At 43.2% G+C, this 26,321-nt stretch overlaps 1 protein-coding gene across 4 annotated transcripts in view; it reads left to right on the top strand.

Annotated features, from left to right (window-relative positions):
* SLC15A1 (solute carrier family 15 member 1) overlaps positions 1-2,188 on the top strand; it is a 69,664-nt gene extending 67,476 nt beyond the window's left edge. For 2 of the 4 annotated variants that reach the window (XM_074329448.1, XM_074329447.1), the window contains exons 23-24: positions 169-276; positions 1,224-2,154. In XM_074329448.1, the coding sequence (XP_074185549.1) occupies positions 169-276; positions 1,224-1,409 (294 nt within the window). In that variant the 3' untranslated portion in view covers positions 1,410-2,154. Of the gene's footprint in view, positions 1-168; positions 277-1,223 lie in introns of all 4 variants that reach the window. The other 2 variants (XM_074329444.1, XM_074329445.1) reach the window with 2 other exon arrangements.
* Positions 2,189-26,321: the final 24,133 nt, after the last annotated feature.

Raw genomic sequence — 26,321 nt, 5'->3', positions numbered from 1 at the left:
GCATTTGGGGTATCTTGCTGTCCAAGCGATTATCCCTGTTACATCTAAACCAGCCTGACTTTTAATGTACACTTTTAGGGTAGACTGCTTAAGGAAAGGCATCGTGAGTTGTATTCGCCTGCTAAGGCTGAGCTCTAGATTGGGACTGTCTTTGTGTTGCTTCCTCAGGCGCCTTCCAACATGAAGTCAGTGCTTCAAGCAGGATGGCTGTTGACAGTGGCAGTTGGGAACATCATCGTGCTCATCGTGGCAGGAGCTGGCCAGTTCAGTGAACAGGTACGGGAGGAAAAGGAGAGCATCTTACTCGTGAGTGGTCATCATGATGACCCTCCCCAGCCATCTGCATATACATGGTCATCTCAGCGAGTGGCTGAATAAAACTGCCAGACCAGCCAAACAGGGCAGCTACCAAATGGTCTTATGATCCAGCATTTGCTGGTTCTTCTTATTTCCACTGGGTGTTTTACAGTTGAGAGCACACAACCCAAATAACCGGGTTGGGTTAATATCCATATCCCGTAATGTGGTTTACCAGCAAAGAAATGATCTCTCCTAGCTTCCGTGAATGCAACCTAATGGCCCCAAAACTCACATGTTATCCAGAAGCTGTCATACCGGTAATACCTAAAGTTAAAGTCATTCTAAAGGGTATTGTAATTTTTCCAGTTAAAATAAAGTAGGGGCTTTTTATGATACTTAAACTCTCTCCTTCAGCACTTGAGTATATCTACCTTATAAGGGAGTTGTCCGTTACCCCATCCCATCAATTTCATCACTTCCCCTACGGGGTCCGCTCAGGGCATGTACTAATGCTGTGTGCTCATGACCTCAAGGGACTGCGAAGGGATAACATGAGGGGCCAGCACAGTCTTTTTCTTTCAAGACCACTGCCAGGTGTTTTCCTGGTATCCATCCTTTCAGGGGCCAGCTACATGCCTTAAGACTTGGGTTTTTCAGAAATTTTCTCTCATCTTCCCAAAGTCTTGTGTTTCTGCGTTCCAGTGCTATTAGAAAAATGTTGTCCTCATGCTTGAGCATTCGAGAAAAACTGGCCCTTCTGTATTTGTTGTGGCCATAACTGAGCATTCTATATCTAGGGCAGGAGCCCAGCAATTTTCTCGAACAATTTATTTTCAAAGCACCTTCCACACATGTGCTAGATCTACTATTATAACCGGTCTTGTTTCTGTTTCTTTCTTGCTCCAACTGCCATTCCTTCCAAGTGGGCCGAGTACGTTCTGTTTGCTGCATTGCTCCTGGTTGTCTGCATCATCTTTGCCATCATGGCTCGATTCTACACCTACGTCAATCCAGCAGAGATTGAAGCTCAGTTTGACGACGATGAGAAGAAAAAGAACACAGAAAACCCATACTGCAAATTGGATCCTGTCTCACAGACACAGATGTGAATGTCAGCAAGCAAGTGGAGGATGGACGGGGCCCAGGACATGCCCTGACTTCTGTCCCCAGGGGCAGGACACTGTTGGATGGCCCCTGATGGGAAAGACTCCAGAATTGTGAACCACACCAAGAAAATGATTTTCTAAGCAACTATCAGTGGTGGCTTAGGAGCAACCTAAAACGCTGGAAGAAATCTTTGGGTTTTTTTTTAAGAGAAGTTTTATTTAAAGTGTGCATGCACACACACGCGCACGCGCGCGCTTTTACAACACTGAGAGCATACCCTGTGTTTAACCTCTTTCCTACCACACAAATGAAGTTATTTTGGACTAACAGTTCTTGAAAGGTTGACAAAGTTCCATATTGTTTGCCTTCTAACACTGTGAAAACCATGTTAAACAAGGCAGGAGACAATGTGAAAGTGAATTTATAGGCTTTCAGATGGCATATAATAAGTACCAGCTAGTATTAGCTAACAACTTTACTTTTTGTTCTTTGTTTTGTTTTCCCAGTCCCTACCTCTTTTTAAATTATGTGTAACTCAAAAGACCACTCCAGTAAAAGCCAGTAATGATTTTTGGAGTTTTAATAATATGAAATAAATCCCCATTCTTAAGAATAAGTGTCTGTGTGTCTTTGAGTAGGGTGAGAAAGCCTTAACATGTTTCCTGGTTATGAAATCTGTGCACACTTACTAAAATTTCATCAGAAGTTGATAAAAGCATGAAGAAAAGAAACCCCTACATATAATAAATTCTAGGAACGTGAAATATCAAGGTTTGTTTCTTTCTGGTCCTATTTTCCCCAGGTGTAGTATATATATCTACACTTCTTTTTCATTACCAGGATCTTTCTGTGTGTGTATTTATATACCATCTCAAAATGTTGTCCTTAATGCTCACGAGCATTTTTCTGCTTGAATAAAAATTCTTCCAAACCATTACCAACACTTAATGCCTAATTCATCCTATATTTATCATTTAACCATTCCCAGAATGAATCTACTTTGGTATTCCTATAAAAAGCAACTGTTATTACACAAACTCGTGCACAACTCTGAATATTGGAACCAGTTTCTGGATTAGAAGGAAGGGCCCGTGTGGAGCTCTCAGATGCTTCATGCACACGCTCCTCAGTGAAAGGGAGGATTCAAAGTCCAAAGTGAGACACGTAAATGTGATGATCAAACCTTGCCGAAGACCTTCTCCCCTGTCAGGGTCAGTGCTCATTTCTCCACTGGGGCTTCTGAGGCCTTTTTTCTCTGGACATACCTTTTTTCTCTCTGTTCACTCTGATCCAACCCACTTTGAGTTTTTCTAGTTCTTGGAATGCATCAAGTTCTCACTTTCAGGTCAAAAGCAAAAGAAAAATCAGGTCCTGAGACATTTATTCTCTACCCATTGCTCACCTACCCCGTCCACCTGGCTCAGTCCTCGTCATTTTCAGGATTCAGGCCACTTCCTACAAGTTTCCCTGTCCCCATCCGCCCACTTTAGGCTGTTTCTCCTCAGCTCTCCCGTCACACATCCCTTGGTGTCTCCTAACAAGCTTTCCCTTGACTGAAAGCTCTGTGCGTATCCTGTTCTACGTTCAGTCTCCAGGACCTGGTAGTCCTCTACATGTCAAATAAATGTTTTCAGCCTCTTGGGCTATGAGGAGTGAGATGGAAGAGGCAAAGAACTGAAATTCTATAAGGTTTGAATGAGCCTAATTAATAAACTCTAGTGTGAACAACTAGCTATATAATTTCACCTCTCTGATCATTTCTACCTTCTAACTTCTACCTTCTGCCTTTGATGGGGGAAATCAATAGTTACAGTGATGAGCACTTAGTTTTCATTACCCTCTTTTGTGAATAACCAAAAGAGAACTAATCTTAAATCCTCAAAAGATATTCTAGCGCCGGCCTGGTGGCTCAGGCGGTTAGAGCTCCATGCTCCTAATTGCAAAGGCTGCCGGTTAGATTCCCACATGGGCCAGTGGGCTCTCAACCACAAGGTTGCCAGTTCAACTCCTATCCAAGGGATGGTGGGCTGTGCCCCCTGCAACTAGAAACAGCAACTGGACCTGGAGCTGAGCTGTGCCCTCCACAACTAAAACTGAAAGGACAACAACTTGACTTGGTAAAAAGCCATGGGAGTACACACTGTTCCCCAATAAAGTCCTGTTCCCCTTCCCCAATAAAATCTTAAAAAAAAAAAAAAAAAAAGATATTCTAGTCTTACTTCCTCTTACAGCCCCTGGGTAACTTTGGGCCACTCTGGACTTTTTAGCTCTCACTTTCTTCTCCTACAAAACAGAGAATGCCAAACATTTTGAGGTCTTAAAAATTCTTTGTTTGATGGCGTCTGGCACACGACAGACTTCCAAATATTTGAATGAAGGCCCACCCCTCTATGGACTCTGATGTTAGCACTAGATTCCTTTGCACATGGTCAGAAAGGACTCCTACCTCATTTTCATTGGCCTTTAAATGATGTGACGAGGGTGCAGAGGGGAACTGGGGCACTTTGCTCATCAGTGTTAAATATTCAGAGCTAGCTATTATTTGACCACTTCTTCCAAACATATCAAGACTGATGGGTGCCAACATGGGTGCTCTAGACGTGAGACATTAGACAATGACAATTGTCATGGGGCAGGGGTGACAGAAGGGATGCATGTGACCAGATCAACGACCTCTGGTCTTCTGCCCTTCCCTCGGCCCCCATTTTTTTGTGTAATACGCCTTTCTCTAAGTTCTGTACTGATCAGTATATAACCAAAATAGTACTCTGACATTAAAGAATGGCTGACTATTAAAGTACAATTCAGCATGGGTTGGTGATCATGGAAATGCTTTCTTTGGAAATAGCAGGACTTCATCGCTTATACCAAAAAGCCAGAATATTTTGAGAAGTGTTTGCTTATAATGTGTATATGAATCTTTTTCATATCAAACTGTTTTTGTTTTGTTTCCACATTTATATCTATCTATCTATCTATCTATCTATCTATCTATCTATCTATCTTCTTTTTTTTGTAGATGTCTTTTATTTCTTTCAGAGTGGTGAAATATTTATTTTGCAATCTATCTTAGACTTTGTAAAATTATTTTATTAAATGTGTGTTCAAGTTTGATTTTTATTGACCATTGTAGCCATAGATTTTGTCATGTAATTCTGGAAATGTTTTGAAGCCAATTTTTGACAAACAATAGTAGTTAACATTTATTGGACACTGAATATGTGCAGACAGCATGTTAAGCACTCTATTGCATGAAGTTTACATGCGTGTAATCCTTGCAACAGTCCTATAATATAGATTACTATCATTATTCCCATTCCACAGAGGAGTGTATTTCCCTTAACAGCTTCCATTTTATAAAGAGCTCCTAAAATGTTCTCTGTCCCCCATTACCACAGGAAAGAGAGAGGAGGGAGGTACAGGCCGTCTGTCACAAAACTCTGTTTGACAGGTTTCCCCAGCTCTGCAGTTGCCAGCCACAGATGCCAAGAGCCTTTTCCTAAACTGTACCTTTTGACAGAGATGACATTCTCTGCTGCCCCCTGCTGTTCAGCCTGGATTTTGGTCTTCGTAAGACCAACCTCCAGAGACTAAACTTCAGTTAAGTCATGAGTCTTAACTTGGGGTCCTTGGTTTGATTTACAAGCTTGGAAAGAATACTTAGTACAGGCATACCTCGGAGGTATTGTGAGTTTGGTTTCAGGCCACTGCAATAAAGCATGTGTTACAATAAGCAAGTTGTAATCTTTTTGCTGGTGGAGGGTCTTACCTTCAATTTGTAAAAACGGCAACATCTATGAAGCACAATAAAATAAGGTATGCCTGTATGTCTCACTCAGCTACTAAAAGTCACAACCCATGTGTTTTCAATAAGAATTAAGGCCCTACAGCAGGCATCCCAGGAGGGAGTAAGCCCTCATGATGGAATTAGTGCCCTTAAAAGAAGAGGAAAGGAGAGCACCCCTCTCCCCTCAGTGAGAAGGGCATCAGTCTACAAGCCAGGAAGAGAGCTCTCACCAGAAACCAACACTGATGACATCTTGATCTTGGACTTCTAGCCTCCAGAACTGTAAGAAAATTAATTTATGTTGCGCTGTTTAAGCCCTCCAGTGTGTGGTATATTGTTATGGCAGCCTGAGCTGACAAAAACAGGTACCAACTGTCCCCATTTGTCAGGGACTGAGCAAATTCCCCGGGTAGTCCTGGGCAACCAGGACCTATTGGTCAGCCTCATTTGTGAGCTGATGTCGGTAAAGTGCATGGCATGTAGCAAGTGCTCTATAAGTGCCAGCAATTCTTATCTCATTCCTTCAACAACTATTTAGTAACGTGTTCTGTGCTAATTGTGGTTTAATATACCAGGGTACAAAATAGATAAAGCCCGCCCTCATGGAGTTCACAAGTATTTATTAAGTGTCCAGACCAAATCATCAGGGTCTAGTTGTGACAGGTTAATAATGAGGGCTGTGTCAGAATGGGAGGACGAAGTTCAGGCACAGCTGGGCTCCGGGGAGGTGGTCCTCAGGCGCTTCTCTCAGCTGTCCCTCCGGCAGAAGCCACCAAACGAGGCAGTTACCTCGGTTGTTTCATGTTCCTGAAAAATGGAAGCCCGAGAAGCTGGGTAGCGCCAGGGCTTGGTCAAATGACCACCGCTGGTTTGCGAAAATGGCTCTAGGCAAGCTCAGTAGCCCCGGATTTTCCTTTTGACTAAGCGAGGTCGTTGCAAACTGTATGGAAGTTCCCCATCTTGGCCACAAGATGGCAGAAGAGAACACGCTTGGGGAAATGTGTCCAATCAAAGGCTTTTGTAAATGTTAGAATTATCTTATTAGGAAGTTTTCATGAATGCACATCAGAAGGCCTCATCGGATACTGAGTATTTATATAAGTTTCTTTCTTGCGACTGGCATTAGTGGACTTTTATTCTCTCTGGGACTCAGATACAAATTCCAGCAGGGGTCGCTGTTCCTCAGTATGTCACGAGGCAGCATGTGACATGGGACAGAAACATGTATCAAGTACTTGCTCCATACCAGGGTTTGCTTTATTTCACATCTACCCTCATCCACTCTTTATTCGTTCAAAAACACTTATTAAGCTTCTACTGTCTCCCAGGCATTGATGTATCGCAGATAAACTGATAAATATGTAATACCAGATGTTGATGCTATATGCTTCAAGTGCTGTCAAGCAAAAATAAACCGAGTAAGAGGACAGAGTGGTGCAGGCTGCTATTTCAGATGGGATGTCCAACGAGGGCTTCTCTGAGGAGATGACATTTGAGCAGAGACCTGAATGGAATAAGGGAGCAAGACAGGCAAATGCCTATGGGAAGAACATTCCAGAAGGGGTCCTAAGAATGGCAAACTCCCTGACATGAGAATTTGGTTGGTGTGTTTGAGAATGGCAAAGAGGCTCCTGTGTCTGGAGTGTGGTGAGCAAGGGACGAGGGACAGGTGACTCAGATTGATCGTACAAAGCCTGTGGGTCATGATGGGGACCTTGGGTTTTGTCCTATGTGTGTTGGGAAGCTGTCAGCACAGTGGTTCTCACTGCTAGCTGCTCATGAGAATCATCTGAGGAGCTCTAATTCCAACGCCTGGGCCCCACCCTAAGTGACTGAAATCAACTCCAGGGTGGCAACCTGGATGTGCTGGTTTTTCCTAAAGGCTCCCAGGGATTCTAATGCTCAACAAAGGTTCAAAGGCACAGAATTCAGTGTCGTGTGTGAAAGCACAATTAACGCTTGATGCAAACACCATGATTAACGATAATATGTGCCTTTTCTAGAATGGCAACGTTAGCTCTAGTTAAGTGCATGGAAACGAGGAGAGCTATTTAAAACTCTGAACTTTAAGTTGGAACTTCCGTCTCCCACCAATCTAAATGAATCTGTACTGGGGAAGATGCAGTTCCTAAAGCATCATGAGTCACAAGAAGCTATGATGACTGGCATGATGAGCATGGTAATATAGCTACAATACAGGCGTGTTTTCATTCTTGCATAGTTTTCAGAATACAAAGCTTAGGTAGGAACTTCTGCAAGGCGAGCTTTGGGCTTCTGCCGTAATGTTGTTAATAACCAGTGTAATGGGAAGCTGGTGGTAACATCTCTGTAAACTGCAAAATGCCTCTCACATCCTGGGCCTTTTCCTCCTGGGCCTTCACTCTCTTGTTCTGTCTACATCGTCATGTGACCTGCTGAAGGAATCTATGGAAATAAGAATGTTTAATTGAGCAAACACGTTGACTTTGATCTAGGAAAAAAATGTTTTGGGGGTCTCCTAAGGAGGCTTCGATGGTGCCTGAGATCCCTGGCACAGAAATGTGTAATTTTTAGATAATTTTCTCAAGCAAGGTAAGCCAGCCAAGGCCACTGTGCCTTTCCTTTGACATATTAGAACCTACGCACAGAGGAACTTGGAATATTGCATATATGCATGCCCTGCTTGGGCCACATTTTGTTACAAAATAAAGTATCATGAGATTCCCTCATGGCCCAAATCAAGCTCCCATCTCTGCTGTCATGCGGGGTCCCTGGTCCCGCTCCCCGCACAAGAATGCAGGATATGGTGAGGCCAAAAAGGAACACCAACGGAGCCATGGGTAGGAGAGTCATACCACTATATTCTTGCTGGTGGCTGGGTTGGAGAAACAGGAAACAGGAGCCACACAATCCGCAGCCTGCTGTCCACTTCTCTGCCAACCAACACACCAACCTCTTGCTAACTGCAATCCACGCTTGCTAGCTCAGCCATGGCAGTTATATCAGTGGCCAATGGCTAACTGGTTACAGCTGAGGGCCAACTAGTCACAGCTGATGACCATCTACTACCTGAGCCAGCACCTTTCCACGTGAGGCCGAGAGCCTGGCAACTGCTCTCTGGGACTCTGTCCCCTCATCTGCCCTGGAAGGGTACCAAAAAGTTAGAACATTCCCTCCATTTCCTGGAACTCCATCTAGGTGTTTGCTGAATCCTGCAAGCACCATTCTTTGACCATCCTCTTTTCTCACTCCCAACTCCCCCGGTCACTGCGCCAGCAACATCAGCCCCGGCCCAGGAAGCCTTTAGGTGTAGATGTTGATATTTATGTTTCCCACATTCAGGCTGAAGGTTAAAATTCATGTGGATAAACATCAAATTATCAGTTGGGTGAGGCACTTAGTAGAAATTAAAGTGCATTATGAAGCTTTTTGACTGGTCTGTGAAATTTCTATCTCCTTGCAGTTAAAAAAATATATATATATCAAAGCATGGTAGACCTAAACACTGTGGAGTGGGCAGCAGAAACAGGAAACAGCGCTTTGCTGGCCCTTCTTTGTTCTCAGAGCACCCAGTGAGGTGCGCAAAGCACAGTACGTGGCAGAGCTATAGGCTTTCAGATCACAGTCCCTTAACTTGGCAAGGTTGTGTGCAGAGTGGCTGGTCACCCGCTACCTCAAGTTTATTGCTACAAGAAGGAGGTGAGGTACCTAGTCAGCTTCTCCTTAGAGGTTTGGGTTCATGAAATCTCTCCACACTGACCTGAATCAAATGTTTGTCCAAACCCAGTCCATCATTTTGAATACTCTGCACTAACTAGTGTATTTTTTATCAAATCAAGCCATGCATAGGCTAAAAAGGCAAAGATCTCCACAAGACTTGTTTTGAAAAAGAACAGCCCTCCGTTTTCCCTGCTCCACCCAATTCCCTCTCCCGAGGGAACACTTTGAATTATTTCATCTGATTGTTTCTCTAAATAGCATTCTTATATAACTTCCTACTCTAGAGGCTGAGAAACCCTGGAGAGAACAGCTAGGCCGTAGGGGACGGCTGTGGTCCTCGGAGGTATGCAGGGAACCCATGGCAGCCTAGAAGAGAATGAAGACGGACCCTCCCTCTCCTCCTGCTTCCATTGGCTGAACCCAACTGGAAGCCAGAACGAGGCGCCTGTTGTAGTTCCGATAGGACCATCCTCCTGGGGCAGAGAGCAGAGTGGAGATGAGGGGGGATTGGACCTAGAAGGGCCTATGGAAACTATACCTGGAAAAAAAAGCAGGGACTGTGGTTTCAGCTGCAACCTTCTGGGTGAGCCAGTCAATAGAGTGGATGCTTTTTCTCAGAGATAAGGTGCCTAAGAGAGAGAACCAATTAACGTGACAATATGGACCCTGGCCACATCAGAGTGCCTACTTATGCAGAACTCTTCAGATTACAGCAGTTTCTGATAAACTAAAGTGCCAGAAGACTAGGGGGAGGGATACTGAGGGGAATCAAGGATTAAAAGAAGCACTCTCTTCAGGTCTGACTTTGATATTTGGAGCCTTTCTCCTGCTCATCTCCACAATTCCTCATAAAGCATCTTTCTTCCGGAGAAATATGTTGATCAGATTTTCTTATGCTTGCTAACCAGCTTATGTTAACTAGCTTCTTGGTTTCTCCAGTGAGAATGGATCTTAAGGAGCCATAAGAATTGGGGGCTGTGGGGAGGGGTGTGTTTGGGCTTGGAGACCATGCCTCAAATCCCACCTGGCCGTTCTAAACAGTCTACACAGGCCTTGCCTGAGTTTTGTTTCTGCCTCTGTAAAAGGTTACTATGCAGTGTGACTTGTTCTTAACAACTTGGGACTTCCTTTGCATTTTAGATTTAGGCTTTAAATAAATAAATAAGTAAATAAATAAATAAATTTTTAAAAAGCCAGCATATGATCATGGAAATCATTCAGATACTTTATTATGGTGTAAAAGTCAGGACTTTTAATATCCAAATGAAATAACGAGAATAGAAAAATATGCCTTAGAATAAAGCAAATAACCAAATTCCAGTTAAAAACTCTTAAGATTGCTATGCCTTCTATCAGTTTTCATCTGTGGAACCAACCTTTCTAAGGATGGAGGCCTCAGAATTATCATAATAGTTCTGATACAGACAAAACCATCCATTGCTATCCCTTTCCTGAATCAGCAGGGCTTTCATTCTCATTAGACTGTAAAAAAGACGAAGTAGTGGTCTCCATGAGGAACGCAAAGTGTTTTTCAATTAAAAGATACAGTTGAGGGAGAGGATTTTGTTTATAGATGATCACAAACACATTAGTCAAATTAATGAATCCATGTTGGATAAGTGCCCCATAAATCATATTTCCATATTTTAAAAATCCTTCCAAGCTTCCTTGCCATAGCGATTTGCATACATTAAAATGGTTAGAGCTAGGATACCTGACCAAATGAGATGAAAGATCGCTGTTACAAAATAGAAGTAATTATAATAATAACAATTGCTGCCAGTGACTGAGCTTTTACCATGCCCGACCCACATGCGTGAACTCATTTCATCTTCACGCCAACCCTGTGGGGTACGCTTTGTTATTAGCCATTTTACACATGAAGCCCAGGTCCTATTAAGTGACAAGCCATGTTTTGGCCACTATGCTTTTCATCCTAAGGTTTAAAAGGGTTTCTCCCAACTTATTTAAAACAAAATCCAAAACTTGAGTTTAAGAAGAGCTGTTGTTCACGTGTAAATTGATAAGACCTGGATTAGAATATTGACCATGAGAGTAAAAAAGAGGAGCATTTCACAATGAAGTTACAGATCCTCCCTGAATGGATCTGCGGAATGAACACACTCCATATAAAAACACAAGTTTGTGTTTGTTTGATTGACTTTGGGAACTAGACTAATTCTCAGGTTTAGATAGACAAGTACATACGCAAGAACACCAGAGAGCCTCTAAACAAGAAGAGCATTGAGGAAGGAGTTCCCTACAAGATTAAGTCAAGAACTGGGAAGGGTCAGAGATTTTACCCTTCTCACAAGCTAACAAGATATCCTGACCCGTCACATGATGCTGGTAGAAGGTACAAGCTACTGGGTACAACCAAAGTGACAACATTATCGACCTTTCTCTGTGTGGGTTCCCCAAGCCCTAACTCCCACAGGTGACAAGAAGAGGGCCAGGTTGATTGCATGAAGGGGGAGTTTAGGTGGCCCACATCTTTCATCATCTTTGCTTCTAGGAGACACTTCTCTCTCTTCCGAGGCTGTTTGCGATACACATATCCTTGAAAGATGGATAGCCCAGAAAAAGGCATCTTCAGCTCAGAAGATGTACAAAAATGCAAGAAACCCAAAGATAATTGTCTCCCAACAAATAACACAACATTTAATACAACCTCTACAATTAACACAAAGCACACAGGTCAGGAAAAGACAAACGAATGGAATGGAATATAAAGATCAAAATAGACTCAAATTCTATGAGAATTAGAATTTGATAAATGCGCCATATCAAATCATTGGGGAAAATATGGACTTTTCAACGAATGGTGTTAGGAAGATAAAGTAGTTATCTAGGAAAAAATTAAGTTGGTTCCATATGGCATAATATATTCAGAATAAGTTCCAAATGAAGCAAAGATTTAAATACTTAAAAAAATAAAACTATAGAATTGTATGTATCAAAGTAATAATTATATATACTGTACTGCTAAGAAACAATTGGAGAACTTAGCTTTCTCAGCAATTTTCTAATTTTTAATTTTTTTAATTTTTTAATTCAATTACAGTTGACATTCAATATATTATTTCAGGTGTACAGCATAGTGATTAGACATTTATATAACTTACAAAATGATCTCCCCACTAGGTCTAGTACCATCTGAACATAGTTATTACAATATTATTAACTACATTCCCTGTGCTGTACTTTACATCCCCATGACTATTTTGTAACTGCCAATTTGTACTTCTTAATCCTTCCACCTTTTTCATCCAGCCCCCCAACCCCCCTTCCATCTGGTGACCATCAATTTGTTCTCTGTATCTATGAGTTTTTTTCTGTTTTGTTTATTTTGTTTTTTAGATTCCACAAAAAGTGAAATCATATGGCATTTCTTTCTCTGTCTGACTTATTTCATTTAGCATAATACCCTCTGGGTCCATCCATGTTGTCACAAATGATAAGACTTCATTTTTATGGCAGAGTAATACGTATTCATATATATATATATATACATATATATATATATATATATATATATATATATATATATATATGAAACAATTTCTTTTTCCAATCATCTGTTGACAGACACTTAGGTCGCTTCTGTATCTTGGCCATTGTGAATAATTCTGCAATGAACATAGGGATGCATTTATCTTTCTGAATTAGTGTTTTAGATTTCTTCAGATAAATACCCAGAAGAGGGATTGCTGGGTCATATGATAATTCTATTTTTAATTGTTTGAGGAACCTCCATACTGTTTTCCACAGTGGCTGCACCAATTTACCCTCCTACCAATAGTGTGTGAGGCTTCCCTTTCCTTCACATCCTTGCCAGCCTTTGTTATTTGTTCATTAATTGATGATAGCCATTCTGACAGGTATGAAGTGCTATCTCACTGTGGTTTTAATATGCATTTCTCTGATGGTTAGTGACACTGAGTATGTTTTCATATGTCTATTGGCCATCTGTATGTTCTCTTTAGAGAAATGTCTATTCATTTCTCTTGCTAATTGAATTGTGTGTGTGTGTGTGTGTGTGTGTGTGTGTGTGTGTGTGTAACTGGTCCTGGTTAAAGAAAAGTAAAGAGACATGACAACTAAATACAAAGTGCAGTCCTGGAGATTAGATCCTAGATCAGAAAAAAAAAATTGCAATAACGGGTACTACTGGACAATTGGTTTGATAATAGAATGGCATTATTATGAAATCTCCTGACTTTGATTAATTGTACTTAGGTAAGAGAATATCTTTGTTATTAAGAGAGAGAGAAGAAAGAATGAGAGCAAGAAAACAAGTAAAAATGGCTAAAATTGGTGAAATCAGGTGAAAGGTATATGGAGGTCATTGTACTATTTTTGTAAATTTTCTTATGTCTGAGGTTTTTTTTTAGACTAAAAAGTTTAAATTAAAAATGTAAGCATTGGAAAATTTTAAATCAAATGTTTAAAAACCTGCTTTGGAAAGGCAGACATAGGATTTCCAATTCATTTAATTATATGGCAAGTTTTCATGAGTATCTACTCCACTGTCCTAGACATAGAATCAAGATGATACCGTGTTTCCCCGAAAATAAGACCTAGCTGGACAATCAGCTCTAATACATCTTTTGGAGCAAAAATTAATATAAGACCTGGTCTTATTTTATAAGACCAGGTCTTTATAATATAATATAATATAATATAATATAATATAATATAATATAATATAAGGCTGGGTCTTATATTAATTTTTGCTCCAAAAGATGCATTGCAGCTGATTGTCCGGCTTGGTCTTATTTTCGGGGAAATAGGGTATAAGATATTGTAGAGTGGGCATCCCAGTTTCAGATGCTCCCTCTCATAAGAGAGCTGTACTTTCGCTTTAATAAACATCTTTACTCCTCTAAAAAATAAGATATTGTAGCAATTAGCTGTCCTCTCACCCTCCCCCAGTTATCTGATATGAGTCTTCCTGGGATCCTCAGCCCCTATTTACTGACATAAACAGTATCAATTCAAGGCCAGGTATTAGGTGGTTTGGTATAAGAGCTATTTTTTTTAGTGCCTAAGCCTGTGATATGTTTTTCTTCCTTTACCTGTTGATTTCAAATATTTCTTGAATCCCAGTTTATTCTATCTTAAAGCTCTGATCAAGCATATTTCTATACTTATAATATGGCATCTGTGCCATTGTTATGGGGTTTCAGCACATGCCAAGTCAGGAACAGAACCAGTACATCCTAGAGAGTTGGGGTTCAGCTCAGGAAGGTCATGCAATGGAGATGCAGGGTTAGGCTCTGGGAGATGGCAAACTCTTGTCATCTAAGCAATTGCACTTGACAATATGCAATAGGGGTATAGCCACAAGCTCAGGGTTTCAAGGACAGGCTTTGGGGCCCTTTAAGACCTAGAGGACAAGGTAAGATCCCCGTCCTGGAGGAACTAAGGCCTTTGGACAAAAGAACTTTGAGCAGGAGTGGAGACAAGATGAGAGAGCAGCTGCTAAAATGCTTGTACCAAGTAGGGCATTGGTCTCAAAAAGGAAACGCAGATGTCCCTTCCTTGAGAAGGAAGTTGGGGATCAGTGTAGGATGAGCTCCAAGACTCATGTTATCAAAAGCTCTTGAACTCACAACTTCAGCTATTTTGGTTACCCTTTGACCTTTGCTTTCATTGTTTTTCACTCACCCCTCCCCACCCCCACACACACACTGAATTCCCCGTCGATCAATCACTTAGAACTGGTCTGCTTAAGTAAGCGTGTCCTCTGGGACTACAGATGCATTGACAGCTTCTTTTGGCTGAATAAGAATGGCCGAGTGTTAAAATCAATGTATCTGGTTGATGATGAAGCCAAATATCAAAGACTGAACTCATGAAAGACCGAACTCGTGGGCTACAAAAATCAATCTGAAATACCATCAGGAATTTGTATTATTGCAATGTTATTGTGACTGAGTGAAAGGTTCTGTCTCTCTGACTACATCTTGCTGGAGCCTGTACTGTTCCCATGGCCTTCCCGCTAATGGCTCCTGCTTTCTCTTGCACAAAGACATGCTAATCAGCAGAGGAATTCTGCTTTCAGCTGAGGTTTTATAAAACCAGCCCCTCCCATGTTCCCTGCCCTTGAAGATGGATTTGAGGAGCCAGTAGGTCTCCCATTTTCTCACTTGGCGCCTTCTCTATCAGTAAACCTTTCCTTGCTCCAAACTCTGAGGTTGTGAGTTCTGGCCTTTCAAAACCTTGGGCACATGGACTCTGAACAGGTAACATTATCATTAAAATTTTTAGAAAGCAATTATTAAAACTTGACATTTCAATGTAGAGACAAGAATTTTTCTTGTGGTCACGAAACCACATTTTCACAATATTAGTGTCAACGTAAGAACATCCAAACCTGTAGAGAATTTTTATAAAAACGTATTTGAGACAAACAGAGGATATGCTTAGAAGCAAGATCTCAACAGACTAAGAAAAAAATGCTTCCAAGAATGACAGTTTGCAGCCTCTTTTGTGCCTTTGGAATTAAACATGAAGAAGATTACACGAAGGTGGGAGAAAGCAAGGTGGGATTGGATTACAAGAGTTAACAAGATTATGTGCTCTTTTGAGGATGGTTACTTTAAAAAGGCATTTCAAAGATGTGTTAACCTAGATGCACATAAACAATGGATAGGGCTTGCTTAAGGCAAAGATAAACCTTTTACTAAAGAAGTTATAGGCCCGGGCTGTGACTACCCACCATGACCTGCCCAGTGAGGAATTTATGATTGCATCACCCTGTGAGGTTACTTTCCACAGAACCCCTTTTTTGTCCACATTAGTCGCCCTTTCAACTGAACTCAGTGGGGGATCAAGAATTTTTTTGGTTAGCTTTGCCAGGGCAAGGTGCTGATGTTGGTAATGTAGTCACCAGATTCCTAAGCTTCCCTTCCTCTCTAGTGCCAAGTGACAAAGGTAAAGCCTTATCTATTCCTGAACTTACAGATTGATCAGTGGCAACAGTGCAAATTCACTGAAGCAATCCTGCGAACTAAGACCTGTTCAGAGCTTTAAGAACGAGTTTTCTGAGTGTTTTTACACATCAGTGTTTACTTATAAGTAAGTATTCAAGGATAACAATAAATGTGAACAGCACTCCTTATATTACTGGTATCCCTGCACTGATTAGAGTTAACGGTCACCCACGTGCCCAAGGATCGATGCCTGAAAAGAGAAAATTGGCTCTTTGACGTTACAGGTGTGTGCTTGGCTGCACAGCTGAAACACAGTTTGGCCAAATGCCATGGCCAAAGTGAAATATCCTTGCAGCTGTTGACAAAAAAACATCCAGCCTGAGAAAAAGTCAAGTCAGAGTTTATTTGAGCCAAACTGACAACAGTTGCCTAGAAGCAAAATCTCAACGGATGGAGAAAACGCTCCAGAGAATGGCAGTTTTATTATATACTTATTTTAATAAGTCTCACTTATTTTATATGTGAGACTAAAAGGAGGAGAGCTAAGAAGGGTTACATGAAATCCGCTGGTGATAGATTACAGAGGCGAGTGAACGTAAAGTGGGGAAATCTCTGAGACTGGATAAAAAGCAAAACAGTGAGATACGCATTTCTTTTACATTGGTGGGTACAAGATAGTTCACATTTACAGCACACAGAGATGGTGTGTGGGGAACAAGATAACAATCTGTTCTGATGCCTGCGGCTGTGTCTTCCAGTGGTCTGGAAAATTACTCTGGCTTTTCAAAGGCATGTTATCTTAGATGCACAGACAATAGACAATTTCAAAGGTAAAGACTGATCTTTGTCAAGGAAGCTACAGGCCTAGGAGTTAACTACCCATCGTGACCTGCTTTTAGTTAGGAATTTTTACGTTCAGACCACACTGTGTGGTTACTTTAATCTCTGGGTTTGTAAGTGCCTCCTTGCAGGCCTCCCCTGAGCTTGCCAAGTTTAGTATGTGGCTTCTTTTTCATCCACACAGACTTTTCCTCTACCAGGTATTTTTCAAGAAAGTTATTCCAGTCTTTCTACTGAACATTTTTTGGGAAAGTGAGATACAACAGGATTCAGACACATGCCAGGTGGCTCCTGAGGGCCCTGGATACTGCCAGGCTCACTTCTTTGGGAATAGATGGCTCAGACACTACAGCTCCACGTATTTGTTCTTTTCTCATATGTATTCTTCATGCAAAGGCAGAATCTGCCCTGTGTCCACACCATCAGAGCAATGCCCAACACCAAGTTGACCATCAATCCATTTTTGCTAATGGAGCGAGTGAGTGAACCAGTGAGTGGAGAGCCAGTAGATGGTAGCAATGTTGACATTTTATACAAGACCAGTAGTTGTCTGCCTTGAGGACATCGGGTTATGACCTGTCTGGAGGCAAAGGGTTTGACCTTATGATTTGAAATCTTTTTCAACCTCTGATAGCTTTTCTAGAAACCCACCATAGGTGTCTGGGGCCCTAGGGAATGTTTCAGATGGAGCAGGATACCCACTCCACCAGGAAGCAGTGTGAAGGACAGGGGTGGCATTTCCAAAGACGGCCAGGTCAGAAAAAGACCCCTTGGAGGGAAGGGGAGAAAACGTGCGTGTTCGTAAGGATTGTGACATTCAGGCAGGTCCCTGTTCTCTTTTGCAGCCCCAGCATCCCTCTTTGGAGCAGGGCTTCTTAAATTGCTTGTTGAATGGCTCTAACTCACCACCTGACTTGTTTTTTACTCTTATTTTCCATTATAGAAACCTTATCTTGTGCGTCAAGATAAGAGATAAAAATGAGAGAGTCGAGGGAGGTGGGGCTGGGGAGGAGGTTAAGTCTGCCTGGGGCGAAGCTAACGGGAATATAAACCCTTATAAACCCCCCTTTGCCTGAGAGGGCTTCCCTAGCCTGGGGTGCGGAGCCCTCTCCCCTCGCTGTGGGCTGCAGCGGGCAGAGGGAACATAGAAACTCATCTGAAAGGGGAAACTGCTCCTATCGCACTGAGTGTCTGTGCCAGGCTCAAGGGCTGCAGGCTCCAGCTGAGTCCCTTTAAACCACCCAGAGTTCCTGAGTCCTGAATCAGGAGGGTCTTTCTAAGGGCAACTATAAATTAAAAATAAGAGGCTTAATTCTCCCAGGTGAAAGGAAGGGGGAAAAGACTTCCCCACCTCTCCCTTTTCTTTCAGAATTTCTTTCTCCATCCTTTTCAAATGTACTTAAATCTTTTTAGTGGCCACATAAGTCACTTTCCAGCCTTACAACTCAGGATTGTTTCCTCAAGAACCTAGTAACCATCTCTTTGCAATGTAATCACCACGGAAGGTAACACCCTATTTCCCTGTTTCCTGGGAGGAGATGGCCTAAATTTTCACCTGACTCCAGCTTGAGAAACCTACCTAATGTAATCGATTTATCCACGTAGCAAGGTAGGAGAGCAAGATTGCTTTCTGTCCTTGCAATCCCTTCAGCAAGTTGCCTGTGATGCTCATACATTCTGCTTCAATGCTTGTTCTGTAAGACAACTGTTTTCTTTCTCTTCTTCCTTTGTGGAGAGCTTTTCAGGGGTAAAAGTAGATTTTGTGTTTAATTATATCCCCCACCCTGTACAGCACCAGGGACATGAATTTCATGTCAAGGACAAGTGGGGAGACATGGAATCCTCTCTGTTGACCCAACAAAGGTCCAGACCCAGCCCTCTGCGGCTTCTTTCCCAGGTACCTAGCCACTGATTTTTTCACCCGTGGGATTTGAATCTGTGGGATTCAATCTACGGGAACAGAATTTTGTAAGTGAGGGCTGTTGATGGTCCACATGTTTTGATTCCATCCCCATCCTGAGAGGCCAGGGGGATGGTGTGACTCCTGTGAATTTCATCACCTCAGAGTGGCATCATTTTCCTGGCTCACTCATTTTGCTGCCTGCTCTTGGCTGTGGCTGTCCTGTCACTCAGCAAGCCAATGAAATTGCAGAGGCCCTCCCATTGCACAGGACAAGAACTACCTACCCCAAGATATTCCCTTCTGCTATCACTGGGGATCTTTCTGATTCACACCTCAGAACTTTCAGGAATGGGAGCTGCATTAGCTTGATCAGGCATCTTCTTTAGAGACGCAGACTCACCCAGGAAGGCTCTGTGGGGACACTCACTCCTTAATCTCTTGGCTTTTTACAAATGTCCACCAAGATCTCATGCTTTGAGGTGGAGCTTAGGAAGGAGATGGTGAGGACTAGAGAAAGGTGTATATGAAAAAAATTATTTTAGAGCTGGGCATTTAAGTGGAAGGCACCATGGGGGAGAAGCATGTGAGGACATTTATGGGCCATGTATTATGAGATGGATTAGATGGGAATGACAGCCATTTTCATCAGGATCTTTGGGTTTAGAAATAGGGGCCTGCCCTACCCCACTCTACTTTTCACCTTGATATTGGTAGTCCCAATCCTGTCATCCTTTTTGGGGGACACCTGGGGCAATAAAATGAGAGGAAACTGAATATACAAATGGGCAGTGGCCAGACCATATATAACAATATAGTAGTTGCAGCATCCAGCTCAGGAAACCAGACCACTATCTATACCAGACTTGTAGGACATCAAAGCACTATCTCTAACAACCAGTCCAGGAAACTAAATAGTAACCCCTCTAACAGTTGGCCAAAAATGGCCAGGACTTGATTAGGAAATGACTTGACAGCTTCTTTCATTTTTGTCCTCACTTCCAACTTAGGACCAGTCAGAGAAAGTCAAATATACTCCCCTAACCAATCATACAGGACACTCTGGTTCTAGTTCGTCACCTCCAGCTTCCCCAGGCCAACAGCCTCCAATCAGGGCATACCTGGAGCCTCCGGCTTTTCCTTTATAAAGCTTTCCCACTTCCATGCTTGCCTTTGAGGCTCTGCCAAACGCAGGTGGTGGTGACTGCCTCCTTTGCTACAAAAAGCTCTGAATAAGTAGCCTCTGCTTTTCTCATTAGGTTGGTCTTTGTTTATTTCCACAAAGGTAAAACCAGCTCCTCTTGTCTCAGAAGAAAGAATGCTCCTTCCACGGTCAGGAATGGGTTGGGTACATGATGAGGCAATGTCCTCCCCTCCTGCTAAAGTAAGTCCGTCGTAATATGTCCAGGAGACAGGGATGCTTTCCAGAACTGGGCACAAAGTTTATGGTCACCACAGCAGAGGCTTGTGAAAGATGCCATATCATTTGCCGGCTTGCAGTATGCAAGCCCTCTTCCTTCCAGAACACTCACATTGCTCTCCTGATGGTCTTGCCACCTCATTCCAGCCTGACCTCCCCACGGGGGACTAGTCTGAGGTGGTTTGCACGTGTTCTGAAAGCATCTGCCCCACATGGACACCCCAGTTACTGATGCCTCAGATCTGTGGGTGTCATTTTGGAGTTTCACAGGAAATAACTCTGGCCTGTCCATCTCCTTTGGAAAGCAAACCAAAGTCCCCAGTGGTCGTCACCCCAGCAGAGCTGTAGGCAGTGTGGCAAGTGGCAACATGGGCTGGAAGCAGGAAGAACAGTATGAAGGATGCTGACAGAATTAGGAGGATTATGCTTGGCAGCCCCTTGGGGTAGTTTTCTGGCTGCTGAGAGCGACGAGCAGGTACAAAACCCAGGCAGCCTCTTCTTTCCCACCCCAACCACCACCTTTAGACAGAGACTGAGTCAGGTTCCCAATCGATATAGGAAATCGGACTTCATAGGATAGAGTTTCGTGTACTTTCTCCAGCTCTTCCTTCAAGGAATGGAATAACTTTCCATGAAAATATTCAGAGATGTCCTGTGCCGTCATTCTTTATGCTCAAGCCCCCAGGGAATGACTCCTATTTCACTAAAGCTGCTTCTCCCATATTTTGAGACAACGTTAACTCAGCCATGTGGGCTATTTTGGGATTACAGAACAGCATACCTGCCCAGGCCCCCAGGCGTCTGTGCCCACGAGAGACTAGATTGGACACTAAATGTCCTTGCTCACGCAGGTATTCTTCTTTTGTGTGTTTTTGTTACTGTCCACAAAAACCCCTGTAGGCCTTACAGAATTAGGCATTGGGGTGAAATGAACAGACAGAGCAGATGCTAAGAAGCATCTCTGTGGCTGAAACCACGGGGTAACAGGGATGTTTAGATTTGATCTTGTCATCAAAATGGAGCCCAAACGGATGTTGGGCTGTCCCAGTTGGATGGCGACAGCAGTAATGTTTGCTTGGTCTGAGAATGGTGAAAGCACTGGATTTCACTTTATGAATTTAAAAAAAAAAAGCTTTCAAAAAGCCCTCAGAGCAGACATGTTGAGCATTATCAAACTCCCCTGTCTCTCCCATTATGTTCCAAGCGCTTTTTAGTATAATTACTATGTTGAAGGCCATTATCAGCACTGGGACACTTTCTCAGCCTTTCTCATTTTTAACTGTCAGGCAATCGCATTGGAAATTTTTTCACTTCCTGTTCCACTTTTGTGCTGACTCATCTTAATACTTTTTATCACTGAGCCTTATTTTAACGAACACAGTTTGCAATGGAATTTAAGCTCCATTAAGAAGAAAATGTGTGAAAGACAAAACTAAACCGTGCTTACCAACAGAGAACACTAAGCATTCAGATCCTGGTGTTCTGTTCCTTAGAGGCAGTCAGGAAAGGAAACAGCCTTCTCTGACCTGGATACCAGTGCATTTTGGAGCACGCAAGTTGGCCTAATGATATTAAGATGCTCCCATAAAAACAATTTACCCACTGTTTGACCAATGGATGGGCAGTTAGCTAAAAAGGGTCTTTTTTTATAATGAGGCAGTGTGCAGCTTTTTTCATAATAAAAAAATTAAAACTCTAGGCCATATTCTTTTTTCATTTGAAGCAGTATGTCCTCATTTGGTCTGGAAATGTCAAAGAGAGCCTGAATGATTAATGGAGGAGCTTAGCATAGGCTCAGGGCTCTGCCAGTGCTTCACTGTTACGACAGGAAAACAGTTTACTGTTCCTGACCTCAGCTTTGCCATCTCACTTGCTCTTAATCATATTGCAGAAGAATATAATGCAATTTCAAAATGAATAAAGGTGACGCTTCTGGGGTTGGGACAGAGCCAACAGATGCAAAGCAGTGGTCAACTCTAGATCAGATCGAGAGTGACCTGTGTGCTAATTGCCTACAGTGTGCAAAAGCCATCGACATCAGGCATTTTCTACCAAAATGGTTTCTCGGGGTCAATTTCTTGCCTCACTAAGCATCCTATAAAAAAAATTATTTTTAGGTTTCCCATGGCAACAAGCACACGTCCATCACACAGATATTTTCACATGGCTTAGCCCAGATTACTCCCAGGTCTCCGAATCCCTCTGCCTCAGCCCCACTCAGGAAGACAGTACACCTGTGGTCATCGGACTCTCCATTCTGCTTTACTCATTCCCCCGTGAGCACAGGGCAACGTCTCTCTTTCTGCCGCCTTTGCAGCCAGAGTGTAAGCCTGTGGAATATCAGGGCCTGCCCTAGGACCAGTCATGGTGGTAGCATCCCCACTCATCAGTGTCACCATCCCAAAGTATGCTGTCTGTGGACTTTGTTGTTGCCTTTAACACATTCTCAGCATTCAAGCCTTGCGTTTCTCCATGGAGTTTGATAGTCGCTCCTCACAGGTAAGACTTCATCATCGCAGTCCAGCCGTGGGTACCACTTGACCCAGTAAGAAGGACTTCCTACACTCCTGTACACTCCTGGGCCTCGGTCTGCCCAGTATCACTGTCCCCGACACCTCCTGATGGGCCTCTATCCTCAATGCGACCAAAGGGAGGAGGAGTCCCGGGGCCAGGCCAGGGCAGGTGTGAGATTGTCTCAAAGTCGTCATTGCAATCCCCGAGAGGCAGCCTCCAGGTGGTCATGATGGCTGTCTCTCTAGTCCGGTGGTTCTCAGTGTGTGGCTCCTGGACCTGCAGCGTCAGCAGCATCTGAGAACTGGTTCAAAATGCATAGCTGTACTGAATCAGACAGTCTGGGCATGGCGCCCAGAAATGCGTGCAAGGCCTGCAGGTGAGGCTGATGCACAGGGGATTTCAAGGAAGGCTTTGCTGATATGCTGTGCCCTTCGTACGCCTCTCCGTGATTCGGACAGTCACCAGGAGGATGCACGGGCCTCAGCTGGCCCATGGGGCTGACAGGCCCTGACCATAACCCTGGGATTTCTGGGCTCCATCAATAAGTCATCCAGATACTCAAAGACAACAGTCAAAGGTTTCCTGAAACAAGACCCTCACAGAGACAAAGGAAATACAAAACAAGCTGCATTGCATCACCACCACTTCCAAGACCCCCAACCTGGCTGGAGGCCATCGCTCTGCTCTGCTCCAGGAAACAGACCACGTTGCAGTGGCCTGAAAGGACCACACAGGACCCCAGTGTAGACCGTAGCTGAGCAAAGGTAATCCAGGAAATGCAGGAGTAAGACGCTGATTTGGAATTGTATGTATCCAATAATCACTGAAAAGGAACACATAGCTTTGTCTTTTAAGAAGCAAGCGCTCCAAGACAGCTTCAAAGATGTAGGTTAGGAAATTCCACTCTCAACAATTAAGTCTTTCACATTTATCGATTTATGTACCAGGCTTCGTGCTAGGGGTTCCTTGGTTGATCCTCAGAACAACTCTGTGTGAAAAATACGTGTTGATGTAGAAATGTCAGGCGGTGCAAAGAATTGTGCCTGGAGTCTGAGCACTTGGCTCTGGGTCTCTGTTCTGCCACTAATCACAAACTAACTGTGAAATACGGGATAAATAGTACTGGATTCCTGGGCTTTTTGTGATGGATAAATGAGAAAATGTTTAATAGGTGCTCAAAAAGTAAGTTTTGGTTATTCCCATTTTATACATAAGGAATGAAAAGCTTGGGGAGGCGAGTCAGAGGTTTTCATCACTGGTTGCACGTTAGAATCACTTACAAGGAAGGCTTTTTACAAACCTAGTAATCTGCAAGTACAGCGGCTTAAATGAAACCAGTGGGTTAAAGGAGTTGCCCGCGATTGCACAGCCAGCAGGTGGCAGGGCTGGGACTTGAGCCCAGGTCTACTGATACTGAAACCCAAGCTCTAGCTGAAGAGTCAGTTCCTGGAGCGTACAGTGCAGGTGACACCTCCTAGTCACACGGCAGATGTAGTACGAGGATGCTGGCCTCTGCCGGTCTTCCCTGTGACAGTCCTTACTTGTCACGGCAGGGATGGCATTTTCCCTACAGATCCAATTCAGAGTCTGGCTCAGGTGGTGCTGCTCTCAGCAAGAGTGACTCTTGGGGAATAGAGCAGATAACGTGTGAAGTCACAGAGAGGATCTAAAGGTTTCTTTCTGATTAAAGGGATTATTCTGCCATTTAAAAAAAAAAGAATGCTGCCTCCTAACCTCATACAGAGCTGTGTGTGTTACAAAGCATGTTCAGACTTATTTCCTAGCTTTGCTACTTCCTAGCTGAGTGTCTTGGGGCAAGTTATTTGACCTGTCTGTTTCTCACTTTCTTCATCTGAAATATTGGGATGATAATAGCATCTATTCCAAAGTGTTTCTGTGATGATTGGATGAGAGAATGTGTATAAAGCACCAAGAACAGGGACTGGTGTATAGAAAGTGTGCAATGATGTCAGCAATTATTAAATACAGACTTCACAACAACTTGAGACTCGGGGGTGGCCCGTTAGTTCAGTTGGTCAGAGCGTGGTGCTAATAACACCAAGGTTGAGAGTTCGATCCCCGCATGGGCCACTGTGAGCTGCGCCCTCCTTAAAAAGCAAACAAAAATACCTGAGGATCAATGTCTTGCCCCAAGTTAATGGCTAGTGATGCAGAAATGATGTCACACCCAGGTTTCCGAAGTCTAGGTCTAGAGGTCCTCTCCTGTACCTGCATCACGTGGGTCCTGTCTTCGCAATCTCTCACCTGGGCTCTTTAGAGCTGCCTGCGTCCCTGTCTCTAGGTCCGTCTCCATCCAATTCCTCCTTCCTCCTTTTTGTTTATATATATAATATATATATTATATATATTTTAATTTATCTTGTTTTTATTTTTATTTATCTTATTTTTCATTGTAAAAGTAGAATATTTCACTTTCATTGTCAAGGTAAAATAGCCGTAGTGAAAATCATGAAGTAAGAAAAATCCATCAATGATCCCACTGCATCTGACACAACTCCTTGCTGCATAGTTATGTTCCAAGCACACCATTGTTTCCATCAAGGATCTCGTTCTTTAGAGTCCATGAGAACCACCAGGAAAACTTGATTAAAGTTCAGATTCTTGGGGTCTAGTTTCAGATGTTCCCATTGAGCTGAACTGGCACTGCAGACCTAGATACTTCTGGTAGCATCGTCTTTCAGAAATATCCTTGTGGCATCATGTACATTCCTACCCTATTTCACAGATATGTTTCATCATAAGCACCTTTTCTGGCTGCTGCACAGTCTTCACAACTATAATTTGGCATCTATAGGGCTTCCGTGGGTCTTAATATTCACTTCTGGCAAGTATGGGTGATACTTTCCTAGCTGACCCAGCTCGGAATCTTTCGGTGGTTGTGCTGGTCTCAGATAAAGGGTGTAGGAATAAGATATTCAGTCAAGGGGTTGCAGTCGTTTACCTCTGGTGGAATCTTTCCATTGAAACTGTCCAGGCAGATCTGGGTGTGATTAAGCCAAGTAGGAGCCAGAGTGGAGAAGGAGACCCAGAAAATGAGCAGCCGCCATCCCAGAATCTGAGCTGGGCAAAGTCAACGTCTGGGGCAGAAGATCTAAGACTGCAGAAATTCCAGAAGCTGGAGGAAGGCCTAGGAGAGGGACTCGAGTGAGCATGTGCCCAGGGCTCAGGATGTGAGGAAGAAATGCCTTGCTCAGCCCTGAGAGAGCGAGTGCCTTGCTTGCTTCACCTGGTCCCCACATTGGCCTTGAAAACTGTTCAAGAGATTCTGCTGAGTTTTATGCTAGAAAAACCTTTTATGCCCACTGACCTACTCAGGTTCATCCATCTGTCCCTCTCCTCTGGATTTAAAAGACCCTCCCTTTTCCTTACCACTTATTGTCTTGGTTAATTAATGAGATTATGTCCTCAGCTGGCCTGGTGGGAGGACAAAATCCTTCCATGGGGGAGGGAGAGCCAAATAACCCGGAGTTTCAGAGACCTTATTGTCTATTTTCCCTCCATCACTGTTGTCGACCACTAAAGATCGAAAAGGACCTCGGCTTCAGCAAGCATGACTCTGCCGTGAGAATCAGTACACAGAGACCCACTCATGCTGAAAACCATTTTCAATCCCTTGTTACTGAAAGACTCCCCCGAAAGCAAGATGGTCCCTCACTGTGTTGCCATGGAGGCCACCAAAGGCCTCCAGCTCTGTTTCCAGGTCCTACAATTCAGACTCATTCGAGGGTGAATGGATAGGATCAACAAAACCAAAGTGCTCATTTATTTACCATAAAAGCAGTCACGTCTTCATTC

The sequence above is a fragment of the Rhinolophus sinicus genome, linkage group LG04 (genome assembly GCF_036562045.2).
Source record: "Rhinolophus sinicus isolate RSC01 linkage group LG04, ASM3656204v1, whole genome shotgun sequence".
Lineage (NCBI taxonomy): Eukaryota > Metazoa > Chordata > Mammalia > Chiroptera > Rhinolophidae > Rhinolophus > Rhinolophus sinicus.
Note: the sequence above shows the minus strand (reverse complement) of the source record. Positions and strands in the feature narration are given on the sequence as shown.